At 41.7% G+C, this 16,276-nt stretch overlaps 1 protein-coding gene across 2 annotated transcripts in view; it reads left to right on the forward strand.

The window, feature by feature from the left end:
- The first annotated feature begins 922 nt into the window (after window positions 1–922).
- The window catches only part of ZNF217 (zinc finger protein 217), a 145,651-nt gene continuing 130,297 nt past the window's right edge, over window positions 923–16,276 (forward strand). Inside the window, exons 1-2 of one of the 2 annotated variants that reach the window (XM_069243625.1) lie at window positions 923–1,062; window positions 11,034–12,748. In XM_069243625.1, coding sequence (XP_069099726.1) covers window positions 11,326–12,748 — 1,423 coding nt within the window. In that variant the 5' untranslated portion in view covers window positions 923–1,062; window positions 11,034–11,325. Of the gene's footprint in view, window positions 1,063–2,006; window positions 2,204–11,033; window positions 12,749–16,276 lie in introns of those variants that run through there. The other variant, XM_069243626.1, reaches the window with a different exon arrangement.

Genomic DNA, 16,276 nt, shown 5'->3' on the forward strand with positions numbered 1-16,276 from the left:
TTTGGATTTGCATTTATTGTGCTTCTAGTAACGTGCAAGACCAGGAACCTGCAAAACGATATTTGCTGTAAACATTAAACAATAATTTCATATTTTGAATTACCGAAATAGATGTAACAATGTATGTGAATGTATTACCTTTCCACATAGTGCAGGTCTTTCTATTCATGTGCTGGGCTACATGCTCAAATTGTAAGGTCACAGAAATAAATCAGTAATTGTTTTTAGAGACGTATAAGGAGCCATGATGTATTTGTGTACACCCTCTGGCTTTGCTTAACACACCATCAAAATGTTGTGAATTTATCCATGCTCTTAGAACGAATACAGTGGAAAGTAGCATTAAGAAGTACACAGACTACAACCGTTCTAAACGGGCCATTTCTTTGTCTTTGAGACAACAGATCGGATGCACGTGAGAAGCACACATTGATAAGGTTCGTGGTCTATTAGAGTCGGCTCCCTCTACCTGTCCACCACTCACTCCTCCCTCATCTACGCGGCACTTGAAAGCGGCTAGGGACGTGCGAGCGGCCAACTGCCTCCAAGCAACCGCCGCAGGGGGCGCGTGCGCGACTACCTCAACGAACTCTTCTTTACATAGCTTCTTCCGACGGGAACTAAAACTTTATAGTGTGCGAGAGGGTTATTTAATTGACAATCTGATCCGTCAACAGGAGGGTGTGGCTTTTCGGTGTAACTGCCTTTGGACGAGATAGGAGTTTTCGTAAATGTTCATCTATATTTTTTTATTTTTTTTTCCGGGTGAAGAAGTTGACTTAGATCGCAGGCCACGTGACGTCACCTCGCAGTCTCCTGTGCTCGCGGACCAAGGGAGTCGTTGGGAGACAGTTTGTCAAGCGAGAGGCCCTTCGCAAGCGCGTGCGTAGCGGGCCCGGCGGGAGCGCGCCCCGTAGAAAGAGAGGGAGGGGGGGAGGAAGGGGCGAGAGGCTGTAGCAACAGCTGCGAGAGGACGGAGCATGCATCTGCACCCAGCCGCCGCGGTCTTCCGACACCCCCAGACCGGGGTTCAGCAGGCGGTAGTATGAGTGCAGAGTCTAGGTAAAAAAACGTTTGTTGTCAAGTTTTGGAGCGAATCTACGCGGGGTTATTGTTTCCTATTTCTATGTAATTTGGGCATGTTCTGGGAGTAGGCACGAGGCATATATATTCAGATAACCTAAAGTAAAGGAGCCCATGTCTTGCTTTTTAGGAGACGAGGGAGTGGTCGTGGGGAGGTATCTTGTGTGCATGAGGGCGGTGGCAGCAGGTAAATTGTTCCAGCGTTAAGAAGGGTGGGGGTTGGGTGACACGTGCAGCAGGGGTGGATTCTGAACTTGATGCCAGGGAGTCCCGAATATCACCACATACCTTTTTCGTTGCCGAATCCAACCTAGTATTCGACGCCACGACACCTGTCCGCACGAATTATCTAACTGCAGTTTGTTAATATTATTCCTCAGCCGAGTATTATAAACACCCACGACCTAGACTACTCACACTGTGTTTTTACCTCACCCACCTGATTGGTGATATACCAATGCCTTCCCTATTTAATGCGGCTCCCCAGTGATGCTCAAAAATACATATAAATGCCCTAGTAGAGCTGCTAAAGCCTTTTGTGAACATACTGTATCGTTCAAACATATAATTATAAATCTGAAATCGGCAATAAAATAACCCCACCCACAGTACCTAAGTTCAGCCTCAAAGGCTAATTTCATGAAATAATTAAATACTTCCAACTATTCGGTGTATCTACCCCGTCCTTATTTTACTAGCTATATTGCACTTTTGACCACGTAGCGCCCTAAATACAATCAGTTTACTTTTCTTTCTTTGAACACCCCGATGCTTATTAAAATGCCCATTCAGCCATGCCCCTCCCCCACTTCCTTCTTAACCTCCACGCCTTCCCAGGATTGCAATCTCGCAGAGGTAGGATGGGATGTTGGGACCTTGAGGGCTGAAGCCTTTACATTATGCAAAGCAGCTATTCAAAGTTCAGTGATTCAGATCCTCTTTCACAAGCCAGTTTTTTTTCTCTCCTTGATCATTGTTCTCGTCCCTGGACACTTGTTGGCTGCTGCTTGCGCGGGTACAGTGGCTGCTACCAAAAGCCCCGCTTCTTCCCACGAACCCTTGGCATCGCCTACCCTTCACCAGCTGGATTACACTCCTAAATCCCGATAACAAGGATATGGTGAGGGGACGGTTTTAATGCAAACTTTATTGATAAGGCTTTCTTCCGGTGTAAGGGGCGATTGTTGAGACATTTGCAAACGTGAATTATCTTTTGCCATGGAGCACACAGTAGGATCCTTAAAACCATGTTTACTTACCCACGAGAACCACAAGGAGCCTGTTAATTACCGTGTTTTGCTATTCCTTTCTTGGAAGGGGTTTAAATGTAGAACTAACTGGCACGGTATTCGGTGTTTATTCTGAGTTAAATGTTTATCTTCTCACTGATAGAATCCAGAAAGGAAGTTCCTCCGTGCGCAAGTTATTTTTGAAACAGCAGTTTAATTTCTACGTGGATTGTTGCTCGGATGTTGTGGCTGTTGGGATGTGTCCGTAGATGACCTTGGCAGCCTGTGATTTTAATGCATCTTTCGGTGATAGAAGCCTCCTAATAGGAACTCTGCGATGAGCCGTTTATATCGTGACGTATTTAAAACTAGATAACAGGACGGGGAGGGTCCTTTTCTGTTGCATGTTACTCCCGTTGACCAGGAGCAGTTTTCTGAAAACTACAAACCCCGGAAAGGGGAGGGAGGAGGTGGGGGAGCAAGAAACAGTCGTAAGTGCCGGTTGATGAGCAGCCACTGACCTGCTGCTGACTAATGATTACGCGCTGCAAGGATTGGTGTCGGCGAAGGGAGGGTGTTAGCTGCCAGACATGACAATAGCTGGCAAAATGCCTTCACGCCATGTTTTGGGGGCGCCGACGACTTAGTAAACATTTTGTATCCAATGTTTTTAACTCATGTGGGGCCCGCACACATTCTGTCTATTCAGAATATCCATTTTATTTACGTTGGCCTCAGGGAGGCTGTGCTGATAGTGCTCTGTTCTTGTTTCGCTGAATAACAAACTGTCGTTCAAATGGGCTCTCCCCAACTAGCAAATGCAAACTTTAAAGAGTATTTGTGTGTATATATAGCTTTTAAAGGACAGGAATCGGCCATGTCGTCTTTCCAAAGCAGCCTGTTGAATAACTTTTCCTCGCATAGGGCATAACAAAGAAGCGACAGGATAGCAATCGCTACCCTCCACCGTTGGATCTGGAGCCACTGTATATACAAGACACGCTCCAACTTTTATTACGATTGATCCATAGTCGTCTTTGACCCTGTAAATTAGCCACTTGTCTTCCAGCTTCGACTTACTTTCTTTTTTTGTACAATCGTTGTTCATGATTACCAAAAAGGCATGCAGGGCTTATTGTCTCGGGTCCCGTCGCTGTACTTAATAGTTACTCCATTGTTCTCGTTTACTCTAGATGCACTTCCTACTTCCTTAGTGCAAGGGCAAGTACTTAGTTTCTGAAGGCATATTTATTGGAAAATTTCCTCAACTGTTCAATAGTTTAAAGTGGAGTATACTTAGTACATTCATGTTTACTTTTTTACCTTGTGGCCTTGACTTGTGCGTTGGGTGTATAGCGTTGTTCAACTACATGGGTTATTTTCGTGTCAGGTACTTTCGTGAATGCATGTTATTCGCCTATTAATGTTGTTTAAGGAAAGTCATTCTATATTTAATAATTTGTAGATTAACACGTTTACTTTCTTGGTGTTCTTCAAACAAGCTCTTAATGAGCTGTACAAAGTTGGGTAGTTTTGGGGGGGGGGCTGGTTAGACATATATTTTTCCTCTAATACTGGTTAACCTAATCTAGAAAAGAACCCTTTATTGTTGGCATGACGATAATTGGATAAATTGGTGTTGGTTGACATTTCTGACCATCCCAAAATCCTAGTGTGATGTGTGCTTTTTTTGTTTGTTTTTAATTTGATCCGTTTACACATGCGAGAACTGGCAGAAAACTTGTGCTGAAACTGGTTCTTGAGAACTTGTCAATGCCTCTGTTCAGTTGTTGCCCAATGGACCTCATATCAGGTGTTGATTAAACATTACGTAAGTGTAAGAGTTTTACTTCAAGGGGCAGCTGAAAAAATTATTTTTTAGATTACTTGTGTGGTACTGGCGTCCTGCGTGTGTGTGTGTGTTTTTTTTTTTTTTTTTTTTCCTAGTATTTCATTGAGAAACTAACAGACATTACAGTAAGTATGATATTGACATCAAAGTTAAGATTATATAGCATCCGGAGAGACCAATTTATCCAACCAGGTGTCAGCTGAGCACATATTGAGTGTTTGGGCCCACCGCTGTTAGGCTGGTCAATTCTCACAATAACAGGCAGTATCCGAGAGGATCCCTAAAAAATCTCTAGGCCGAGACTGAAGCTGCAATGTTTCAATATATATATCATATTGAGTATTGCAATACGGCATGCCTCAAAACCAACAGCTTGTTCAGGGCACTGTTCTGCTGGGTCAGGAGTTCTCTTTCTGCTCTCTAGCCACTCCCAAGGAGTGCCAAACTCTGGTCCATTGGTAGATATGTAGTCACCATGTTGCTCAGTAGGGAGAAGATAGTAGCCCAATATTCGAATAATTTGGGATGTGTCCACACCATGTATGGGAATACAATTCAGTCTTTTTATTGTACATATGTTCTAAATGCAGCATATTATTATTTTTCCATTGACCTCAGCTCATGGAAATTAAGATTGTTTTTAAATGTATTTTTGTTGTTGAAGTACAAGGCTGACCCTAACAGTGTGTTCCTAGTATAGCTTCTATACAGAAAGCTAGCTTTATTATCCTTGTGTTGGTTTTCACCACAGTAACTGGTGTCTACATTAAGCACTGCTGCCTCCTATCCAGTTGGGTGCCTGCCACGCTTAATTCAGTCTTTGCTGTTGGTGATGCCCCATCCCCCCAAAAAAGCAACGTTCACCCCCTTATTGCATTGCACAGAGGTGGCCGGTGTCAAAGACCTGCAACCTCATCAACACTCTCCTGCAGGTTCTTCACTGCAGCAGCTGTTGTCACCATTATGTACATTCTACTGTACCAAGTGCTGCTTGCCAGCGTTTTCAGCTATCTCTCCAGGCTCTGATTTTTTTTTTTTCTGGTGCTCTGTAGAAGTTTTTAATGTAGGGGATGAGAAACATCTCCTTTTGAGGGGGTGAATCATAGAGCAGTGGCATATATTTTTAAACCATATACATTGCAATAAGTTTGTCTCACTTTTAGAGCTTATCCACATATTATCTGTTACTTTTCACAGGCAGGCTGTGGTAGCAAACCTTCACCTCTGCCACCATACTGAAAGCAACACTTCAATTGTTTTAGCAGTAAACTGAACACACAAACATTTTCACTCCTGGGTGTGTCCGTCAGAGCTTTACATTTTATCACCACACTGCCACTCAGGGGAGGGCTTGATGCAAAATCAGCGACTTGCCCTCATCACAGGCCTATACAAGCACACAATCCCTCAGTTCCTGCATGGTGTCACCTACCTTCAGTGACAAGTATTTTGAAAGCCAATGAGTTTCGCCTATCCCAAGTCTTTTTATTTTTATTTTTTATTTACATGTTGTTCAGCAGCCAGGAAAAGAAAAGATGCTATGATGCAGCCAGCGTTGAGCACATCATAGTGCTTTTTCCTTTAAGCCATGCAGCTCAACGGCCCATGCTGCTGTGCAAAGTGCGTTTAAAAAAAATAAATACAAATAATAATCCAGCTTGGTGGTGTTATGGTGGGAGAGTAAAACATCCAAGAGTGGAAAAAGTGCTGGGAAGTGGGTGAAAAACAATGGAGGACTTCGGGTGACTGAATGAAGGAGAGTTACTTTTGTTAATTTTGGACCTGCACTTTTATCGAGTTCACGTCCAAAAGAGTACGGGCATGAGCCTGTGGACAGTGGTCATACAAAGGTCTACTTAGTCGATGCTCCCCAGCACCAACGAAGACCCTACGACCAGGAAGTAGCCATAGGTAAAAAGAAGGTGCTTTCGCTGACTGTGCTGTAGGCGAAACCTAAAAATGCATTCAACTTTCACCATGCAGAGATACTTAAAACCATTTTAACACACCATCCGTCATCCAAACTCTAAGGCCCTCACAACCATTATGGGACAGTTAAACAGAAAAAGCACAAAGATAGTTGGTGTGCTTTAATTTGTTGAAATATTCAAACAAAGACATCGTTTAAATGCATGAGTCCTTTAAATTGAGAATATTTGGCTTTGCCAGTGCTTGTTTTATGAGAAAATGAATTGGCATGCTGCAAACCAATGTGTGCTGTACCAGTGGTGGACACTATCTTATCACAAGACACAAGCTTTATGGGTATTGCTGTCAATGTCCTGGGCCCCCAAGGCGGTGAAATAGCACGAGTTGAATGACACTTTCATATGTGGTTCAGGGAGGCAGGTTGAAAAAAAGCTTGGATCTGTTTACTGCAACAAATTCCAAAAATATTTTATAGAACTGATTATCAGTGGGTGAAAACTGCTCAACAAACTGAATGTGACCTGTTTTGATCACACCTGCCTGGTTCAGGGGTGATGGAGAAAGAATCTAAAATCCCAAAATGGCCAGTCCTTAATGTGCTTGCTTCAGAATAGGAAAAGCTTTTAATTCTGGCTCGACATTGCAGCTCTCCTACATGTTTTCTTACTGGTTCTTTAAAATATACATAGTGCTCTTTGGTTCGACCCACAAGTGTATTAACTCTTTTACTTGCTGTTTGGTGTATCATCCAGTTTTGCAGGAAGTGCTTCTATTGAAACATAAGAGGGGCAGTATTACAGCTGACAAGGACAGTGCATTGTCACACTTTGTCACATTTTATTTTTAAATAAAGTACTTTCCAGGAAGTGTTGTGCAAGAGCAACTGAGCCTCAAAGTCTTGTTTAATTTCCCAGTGGTATTACTTTTTAGGTTGAGCCTAGACCGTGCTTTTGCTGTCGCTTAGCGTCCTGTTGTAGATGATGTGTGAGGTTCAGCCCCACCCAGTCATTGTGGTTTGTGTATGCCAGTGTCCTTTAAAAATTATTGCTTGCTACTGGGTAATCTTAGTCTTTGTCCCACCTTTTTTCTCTTTGTCTTCTCCCAAGCGATCGGACCAACTACTATCTAAATATGTTGCTCACCATTTTAAGATGTGTTCAGGGACTACTTTGCTCTTTCATCTGGAGCACTAGAGAGGAGTGCTCGTCTTTCCCTCTGCTGTAAACAGGGCTGTAAATCTTAATCTTATCAGGCCGCATTTGCATTGCATTCCAAGACTTTTCTCCCTTCTCTAAGGGAAGGCTCTCCTTGCGCACAGCTGCTCCCCGCCTTTCCATTTTGAGCGCAAGTGAAAACAAGCCTGTAAATTCTGTCATGGCACCGCTTTAATTTTTCAGCATCGCATGCCTTATATTTGATTAGCAAGGCGCACCACAGTTGCTCCCTCAGTGCTCTGGAGACCGGGTGATTTTGTGCATTCCTTCGTTCTGATCGAGCGTGCCCTTTAAAGTGCCCCCAGTGCACAAGCAGGGATTGACTACATTGTTTCTATGTTGTTGGGGATACCACATGTGCTGAGGGGTTTCCCAGAGACCGAAGTGCCTCTCGGAGGACTAGCGCTGCACAGATAGTAAGTGTTGAGTCCTCCAAGCCTCCTCCTACTCTGATGTAAGTGCTGGATCTGAAAGAATGTATTTCTCCGATGCAAGGGATTGTGGTGCTCATCTCAGCTTCTTGATTATTTTATTTTTTTATTTATTTTTTTTCCTCAGGCTTGAATGCACAACAAAAAGTAGCATCTCTCGTAGGGTTATTGGCATACACCTGACTGGCTGAAGGTGTAATGCATGGCGCTACTTGACAATTGTGAATAGAGGAGTCTCAAAATCTTTGCAGACGTTAAACTAGACCAAGGCTACATTTCACTTCTTCCTGGAGTAACACATTACCCTACCCTTCATAGCTGTCAAGTGGGCCCAAACTTTCCCTTAGTTCTAGATAGTTAGCGAATAACACTAGGTGCCCAGGCATGACCTGTCCTAGCAAATTTTGTAAATAAATATGACTCATCCCTGTTTTCTGAGAGGGTCGACTACACACACAGGGAGTCTTCATATTTAGCAGCAGGGAAACAGCCTTTACCACAGAGTGATTTAAATTGTGAGATAATGTGTGTAAATACTGCATTTGATTACCTCTTAGCACATAATTGTCTGTGTCTCTAAATTAGTGGGAGCTGGCAGTTAATTAAATCAGTTGTTGCAAAATTGCAGACATTATTTTGATGTTTGCAAAATGCCCCGCCTTTTTGATGATAGTAAGGAATCTCTAGCACTTTTCATTCTGTGTTGCTGGAGCTCTTATAATGTTGGAGGCAACATTTCAAGCACCAGTTTTTGTGAAAGCTAGAACATAGAAAAGAGGCCAATTAGCTTTAGCTTTTTAGCCAAGACCTTTAGTTATACATAAGGCCACTTGAATTATGTGGCAGGAAGGACCAAATTATGTTGCAAGAAAAGTCCAGCTATGCGTTTAAAACGCCAGTCGCTCTAACTCGAGCAAATGCAGGAACTATTGCATTGCAAATACTTGTTTTTTGTTTTTTTGTCAGTCTCCAGGAACATATAGAGTACTGAATTTCTGGGCTAGTGTTTTTTTAGTCTTATCCTTTCTATAATGTTTTGTAAGGTTTTTGTTATGTGCAGTACAGATTAACCGTATCACTAGTACAGCTACTTAGAAGACCTGTAGGTTGATGGGTAGCTGTTGGCAGTGATAATTCTCTGGCTTGGTATACATTTTTTGAGTTTTGCTTGTAGGTCGAATCCTTGAATCCCTTATTGTTCTGAAAAGGTAGTCTTAAGTATATTCTTTAATGTTAGAATACTGAAACACGTTAAAATGGCAGTGCTCTGTATATTTTCAAAGAATCAAATTTGATATACGTGGTTTGCAGTTGCAAATCTCCCTGCTTTTTTTGAGTAGCTAAAAAAAATAGCAGCTCTGAAAACAGTCTTCTTCCAAATAAAACTCAATCGAGAATGGAGATGTAAAATCTTCATCCTTATAAACCAATGGAATTGAAAACAATTCACAAGGTGAGCGCTCAGTTGTCGAACTGCTCCTGTACATTATATTCATACCTTAAGACTGAAACATGGCGTCCTCAGTCCTGAGTAGGATTGGCTATTGTTGGCTTGTTTGAATAACTTTATTTTATTTATTATTATTATTATTATTATTATTATTATATATATTTATTTTGTACCTTCAAGCTGTTTTCTTCCCCACTGGTCTCTTCCATATTCTCTGTACAGTTGGGAAAGAACAATAAACGTAGTCTTCATGGAGCCATTCGAAGCTGGTGCCTGATCATTCATTCGTTTGATAGTCTACTAACGACTGGCAACTATGAAAGATTGCTTCAGCCTTCTGTGCTTAATGAACTAGCTAACCAGCTAGGCTGCCTTGTTAGGTTGAGCCCACTAGTTGATAAACTGTCTGTTTTGCGAGAGTTAGTATGGCTTACCCAGAACCAAGATCGGCTCGGAGCCCCCATATTGCTTACTATTGGTTGGCTTCTTATGTCCCGGCTTGTAAATCTTGTGTTTTGTAACTCCCATGGAGCATTGCCTTTCCTTCATTGGCTGGCAGTGCTTCCACTGTTTGCTTTTCAAGCACTACCTTTTTTTTTTTTTTTTTTTTTGGGAGCCATTTCCCTCATGTATGCTTCTCTGCCTGCACTCTTACTCTCTGTGGCCAAACTTCTTTTCTCCTCCCTCCCATTTGCTTCGGCCCATTACTTTAACCCAGCCACACCTTCAGTGTTCCTTTTCCCCAATCCCTGCATTATTTTACTCCAGGCTCCATTGCTTTTGCAACTCAAAACGCTAACATAAACAAGCATTTTCAATGCAACGGGTCTCACAATTGCTCACGTTAGAGCTATTAGTGGTGTAAAGAAAAAAAAAACTGCAGCGCAATCGCACTATGTAAAATGCAGCGCAATGGCGCTGCGTGGAAAATAAACAGATAAAGTAGTCCAGACCCCAGGCTCAAAACATCGAGCCTCGTATGTTTCTAGTAGTTTACCGGTGCTGTGTAGGTGGGCAAACACCGGAAAAGGCATGACGTATGCATGCCTTTCACCCATGAAAGCAAGCAGATTTTAAAAGGCAAACCGACAAACTAATGTAAGTGACTGACGTGACATGGGTGTGGTTTGAAGCCCGAAGAGAGATGACTGAGCGCTTTGCGCTCGCCCCTAAAAAAAAAAAGAACCTCATTTTTTAGACACACGTATGGTGGGCGCACCTACAACATGATATGGGCAGTCCCATCAAAGGTGTTGGGGTGTTTTTTTTTTGTTTTTTTTGTTTGTTAAGTCACCCTGCACATCTTTGTGGATGCTGTACAGAGTGCCTGAAAACCATTGGCAAAGGCAAGACCCATTGAACACCTTGTCTATAATTCTTCAACTTTCATATCATTGATTGAATCATTGCTTAACTTTTCATGGCTACATATGGGCAGGAATTTAGTGGGGTCAATTATTTACTGTTCTCAGTCACTGTTGTTTTTTGGTAACAGTTGGAGTTTAGTATTGTATTGCTCTATATCTACAAATTCGAATAGGTTATTCATGGCTATAAATTATGGTAAAGCACTTAATTTACATTCTTCTTCCTTTTTCACACAATTATGTAAATAAGTACTTTTTTATATGGCAAAAAATACCAGCATGCTTAATAAGCTGCTTGTGCTTCTCAACTCATCTACTTTTCTGATTTCTGAGTCACTTTTTTATTTTTTCTTCTTTTTTTTCAGTACCATTAACAACCTTTGGTAATTGCAGCAAAATGAGAATGCTGTGTTAGTTTGTAATTTGTCCTTATTAAAGACTTGATAAGTTCATTAACTCACTGTTTTCCTCTTTCTAGGTACTAATATTCCTTGGGCATGCTGCAATTATTTCACGATCTAAAAAAACATGGTTGTGCCTCTCTGTTTCTGATGCCAAGAGAACAGAATGACTAAACGAAGAAGATTCTTATTACTTGTTCTGAGCGGTCATGTAAATACCAAATTACAGCGAGAGGGCGCACAGTGGGCATTGTGAATATCCACATAAACACGTAAAACAATCTGCTGTATATAAATCTGGCAACATACTTCAATTGAATCTCCACATAAAACAGCACAACACAGAAAATAAAAACTGATATAAGAAAAATGCCTACTCAACCACTTTTGTCCTACTTGGACGGTCCTGAAGTGTTAGCCAGTACTGTTGGTGCTCACATAGAAAATGTTGATTTGTCAACATCAATAAAAGGTACAAATACTGTTTTACACGTTAACTATCAGGACAAATATTTAATGCTTACTGAGGGACGTATGTCTATGGACTGTATGTTTTGTGACCAAACTTTTAAACAACATGAAGAACTTGGTAAACATGTCTTAAACCAGCATAGACCAACGCTTTGTGAACCAACAGTGCTCTGTGTTGAGGCAGAGTATCTCAGCCCTCTTGATAGGCTTCAGATGAGGACAGACACTGCTGCAATGGAAGATGGCTTAAGTAATGAAGAATTATTTAACTGTAAAGTCTGTGGGCAGACACTTCCTGAGACTGTTGCTCTCGAGACCCACATGAAAAAGCATAAAGATTCTTTTACGTACCGTTGTGACATTTGTGGGAGAAGATTTAAAGAGCCATGGTTCCTAAAAAATCACAGAAGAACACACATTGGTAAGACCGGAGGAAAACACAAGTTACAGCAAGGTTCTGAAAGCCCAATTACTATAAATGAAGTTGTCCAGGAACATGCAGCTGTTAATGTGACAACCCCGTATAAGATGTGTATGGTATGTGGCTTTATTTTTCCCAACAAGGATAGCTTAATAGAACATTGTAAAATACATAACAAAGGAGTTACTTCTACTGAAGAAAAAAAAATGAATATAGAGGAAGGTACTGAAGAGAAGTCATTAGCTCACAAAGAAGACTTCTTTAATTCTTTATATCTTAGGCCTCGGCAACTAGAAAATAGCAACAAATCTAAAACACCTGGCAAGTGGATTGAGGAATTGGATCCATTCAACACATATCAAGCCTGGCAGTTGGCTACCAAAGGCAAAGTTGCTGTTGCTCATGGTCAAGTTAAGGAACCAGGACAAGATGGAAGCACGGACAATGATGATTCAAGTTCTGATAAAGAAGAACTAAGTGAAATTTGGATGGAAGAAAATGGTTGTCAAGTTTTACATTTGGAGCCCACAGGAAAAGTAAAGTCGATCAAAAATAGTAATTATAGTGGAATCAATCCTTTTCAAGAGAAAGAAAAAAACAAGCTTTCCAATGATGATGTGACATCAGTGGAGGAAGATCAAAAGTTATTACAAAGTACTGACAAACCCACACATTGTTTAGATTGTGGGAAAGCCTTTAGAACATACCACCAACTAGTCCTTCACTCAAGGGTTCATAAAAAAGACAGGAGAAATGATTCAGCGTCCCCTAATAGCACTGAGTTGAAACAGTCCACTGCAGGCTCCCCTGAGACAACTTCGGCTGAAAACCAAAGTATAGTTGATAAGGCAGAGGATGGCTCCGAAGATGGATCAGAAGACGGACTCCATATTTTTTCAGGTAAACCCATCTAATGAATTCTATATACAACCTGTCATACAAATAAACTCCACAGGGTTTTTCTTCCACTGTAATGATGAATTCTCCTTCCAAATTGTTCATGGGTAGTCATTGCTAACCTGATTGAAATTAAACTATCTTACCGCTATCATGACATTGTAGTTACAAGGTATTGAAATGATGGGACCACACCCGATGGACTCCCTTTGGTTCTTGTTTCTGCTCCACAGGTGTCCGTTCCATAAGCATGCAGTAGACCCAGTTCCATATGTCACATTTTTTCAGAAAACAAAAGCAACACAAGCTTTGTTCATGGTGGCACTGTGCTGGAGGAAAATGAGGGTTGGACGTTTAGGGTGTTATGCATACCAGCCTTTACAATGTTTCCCTGATCTGCACATGATGTTGGTGCACCAATTGCCCTCCCCTCATTTCTCTTTTGCCTGCTTAAAGTATCCGGATCCCACAACACCCTATGAGTCCGGTTTCAGCAGGTGTGCAGTTTTATGTTGACAAATTTGAATGTCCGATATTAAGAGGTGGCTGCTAATTTTAAATTTCCAATATTACAAGATGCCAGCCATGCCTTAAAAGTCCAATAAGTTGTCTGGGCGTCCTCTTTGAGGTATCGGCACATTAGTTGCTGTCCAGTGGCTATCTTTCCCTGTGTCCTCTGGTACCCGGCCTTTCAGTTTTTTTTTCCATTCCATCACTTGCCAGGATAGCCCGTGGCTTGGAACCATTTGCATTAGGCTGATGAGCCGTCATTATATTTTCATCATACCAAGATGGCCATCCTGCCTTTGAAAGCTCCTTTTCTGCTACTTCTGAGAGTCTTCGTTGGCAGATTACCCTCACTTTACAACATTGGTCTTGATGATTGGTTGGTTCTCTATATTGGTCAACACATCTTGGGCCCTGCCAGGCTGCGGATTACTTGCTGCCTCTGATCAGCTATGATATTTTGAGCAGGCCGCAGCAACGTTCAAGGTTAGTTCTGTTGTCTGGGGATTATTATTATTCTTTGAGATACCTCCTCTCCAATACTTGCAGCCGTCCCAACCGCCCCCGCATCGCCCCCCCCCCCCCCTTCCTGCTGTCTGGGCTGCCAAAGACATCTTGGGGATATTCAGAAAACTGACATAATAATGTATTCTGTCCTTTGCTTGCTATTGGCTCTGGTTTGTAAGTCAAATTTTCTTTGTTTCCCTTTGCTGGCTTTTTTTGTTTTAGGCTGCCCAGCTTGATTTTTGAGCAAGAGAAGGTACAAACCTTTTTGACAGTATTCTTCTGAGTGCTACCTTTCTAAAAACGCACCTCTAAATCTTCTTTTTACCTAGTCGCATTAGCTGTGCATTCAAAGATCGAGGTCAAACGTCAGGTGCTCTGTTCTGAGGACACTTGTTAAGTTATCTTTTTCTGACTTCAAAGTGAGAGAATTTGTGTGACCATATTGCTGGATACTGGGAACAACATTTAAATCAATTGTGTAAGTAGTTCAGAATTGGGAACACAAATGAAGTATGTTGGAAACAAATACTTTAATATGATCAAAATACATGATTACACTGGCTGGTGCAATTGCCACACATTTTCGTCTGTGCACTGTATAGTTTTATTAGTGAAACGGTATGTCTGTGCAAATGTACCGGTCATCTCATTTGAAAATATGTTGTCTATATTGGCAGTGTGCTTCCTCATTAGGAATACACTCTACTCTGCACCACTCCACTTTACACAACTCCAGGCTTCTTCATGCTACGCCTCTCTACTCTACCCTATATCACTCTACACTTTCCCAATGCTCTTTTTGCCACTCTACTCTACACCTGCAGTCTTCGCCACTGCACTCTACACCACATTACAGTCTAGGCCACAAAATCTATTCTGCACAACTCCACTTCCCTCTATGCCAACACACTACACCAACGCAGTTAATTCTGTAACACTCAACTCTCTGCCCTTGCTCTCAATGCTAATCAATTGTACACCACTCTAATAACACTGCACGCTACACCACTTTACTCTGCCATTACTCTATGCACCTGCTCTCTACCTAGCACCACTCCACTCTGCCATGTCACTCTACTCTGAAACTATCTACTCTATGCTGCTGCACTCTACACCACTGTAAACCATTACTCTTTGCAACTGCACTCTACCGTGCACCACTCCACACTAATTCTCTACTCTGAAACAATCTACTCTACGCCACTCCACTCTATTCCACTGCTATATTCTACACCTCTCCTCTTAACTATTGCACTTTACACCAGTACACCCTACTCTGCATCTCTGTACTCTACACCACTCCGATCTATGCCACTGCACTCTACTCCTAACCATTGCACACTACTCCAATGCATTACACAACTGCATTCTGTCACTGCACTCTACTCTGTGCCACTGCTCTCTACTCCACTCTGCAACACTGCACTCTCTGCCTCTGAACTCTGCCCCACCGTACTATACGCTACTCCACTCTATGCGACTTGACTCTACTCTGTACCCCTCGACTGTACTCTGCTCCACGCCACTGCCCTCTACTACGCTCAACTCTAAACTTTGCCACTGCATTCTATTATGTTGCATTGTACTCCGCTAAATTCAATGGCACTGTACTCTACACCATTATACTCAGCAGCACTGTATGCCAATGCACTCTCTGCCACTCCAGTGTATGCCACTCCACTTTCCTATACACTATGCCACTCCAGTTCACAACTCTTAGCCTCTCTACTCTGCAACACTTCTCCACTCGCCACACTGGTGTACAACGTAGCTAAAACACATTGGCAAAACTAATAGCTTGTCCATAAGGGAGAACATAGCTTGTCTTTATAGCATATATTGTTCCTGTAGATTCAGTGGCCCACTTTACATTCAATTTGACCAGACTGGTTTCTTCTCACACATATCTTGGTAAGCCTAATTTAAAATAGTGTGCCTCATTCACTTCCATGACTGCTTCTTTTGAATCCTTTCTTAATAGCTGTTCTTCCTCTCCTTTATTCTTGCACATGCATCTGCATCTCACTTACAGAGATTACTGTATCTACTTCAATAGAATTTGAGTAATATGTGTATTCGACCAATTGTTATGTCCGCCTTTTATTATTTTTGCGTGTATGTATGTTTGTGTGTATGTATATATGTGTGTATATATAATATATGTGTGTATATGTATGTATGTGTGTGTATATGTGTATATATATATATATATAAATAATATGTATGTACATATAACAAAGGTTACAGGGGCATTGTAGTTATTTCCTGGCACCCGCTTGACAGATCACACTGAAACTTTCAAGACAGCAGCTGGACCGACTGATGTCTACGTTTTGACATTTTCGTGAAGATTCGTCAAGTTGCGCCAAAGTTGTTGACAAAACAAAAAAATGCTGTTCCTATGGAAAGTAGGACATAACTATAACTACCTACTGGTGACTGCCAGTAGGGAATATATAATTTGTCCTTTTTCTTTATGTATGGTTTTTGTACTTTACTCTTCCGTCTTGGGCAGAC

This window comes from Pleurodeles waltl, chromosome 7 (genome assembly GCF_031143425.1).
Source record: "Pleurodeles waltl isolate 20211129_DDA chromosome 7, aPleWal1.hap1.20221129, whole genome shotgun sequence".
Lineage (NCBI taxonomy): Eukaryota > Metazoa > Chordata > Amphibia > Caudata > Salamandridae > Pleurodeles > Pleurodeles waltl.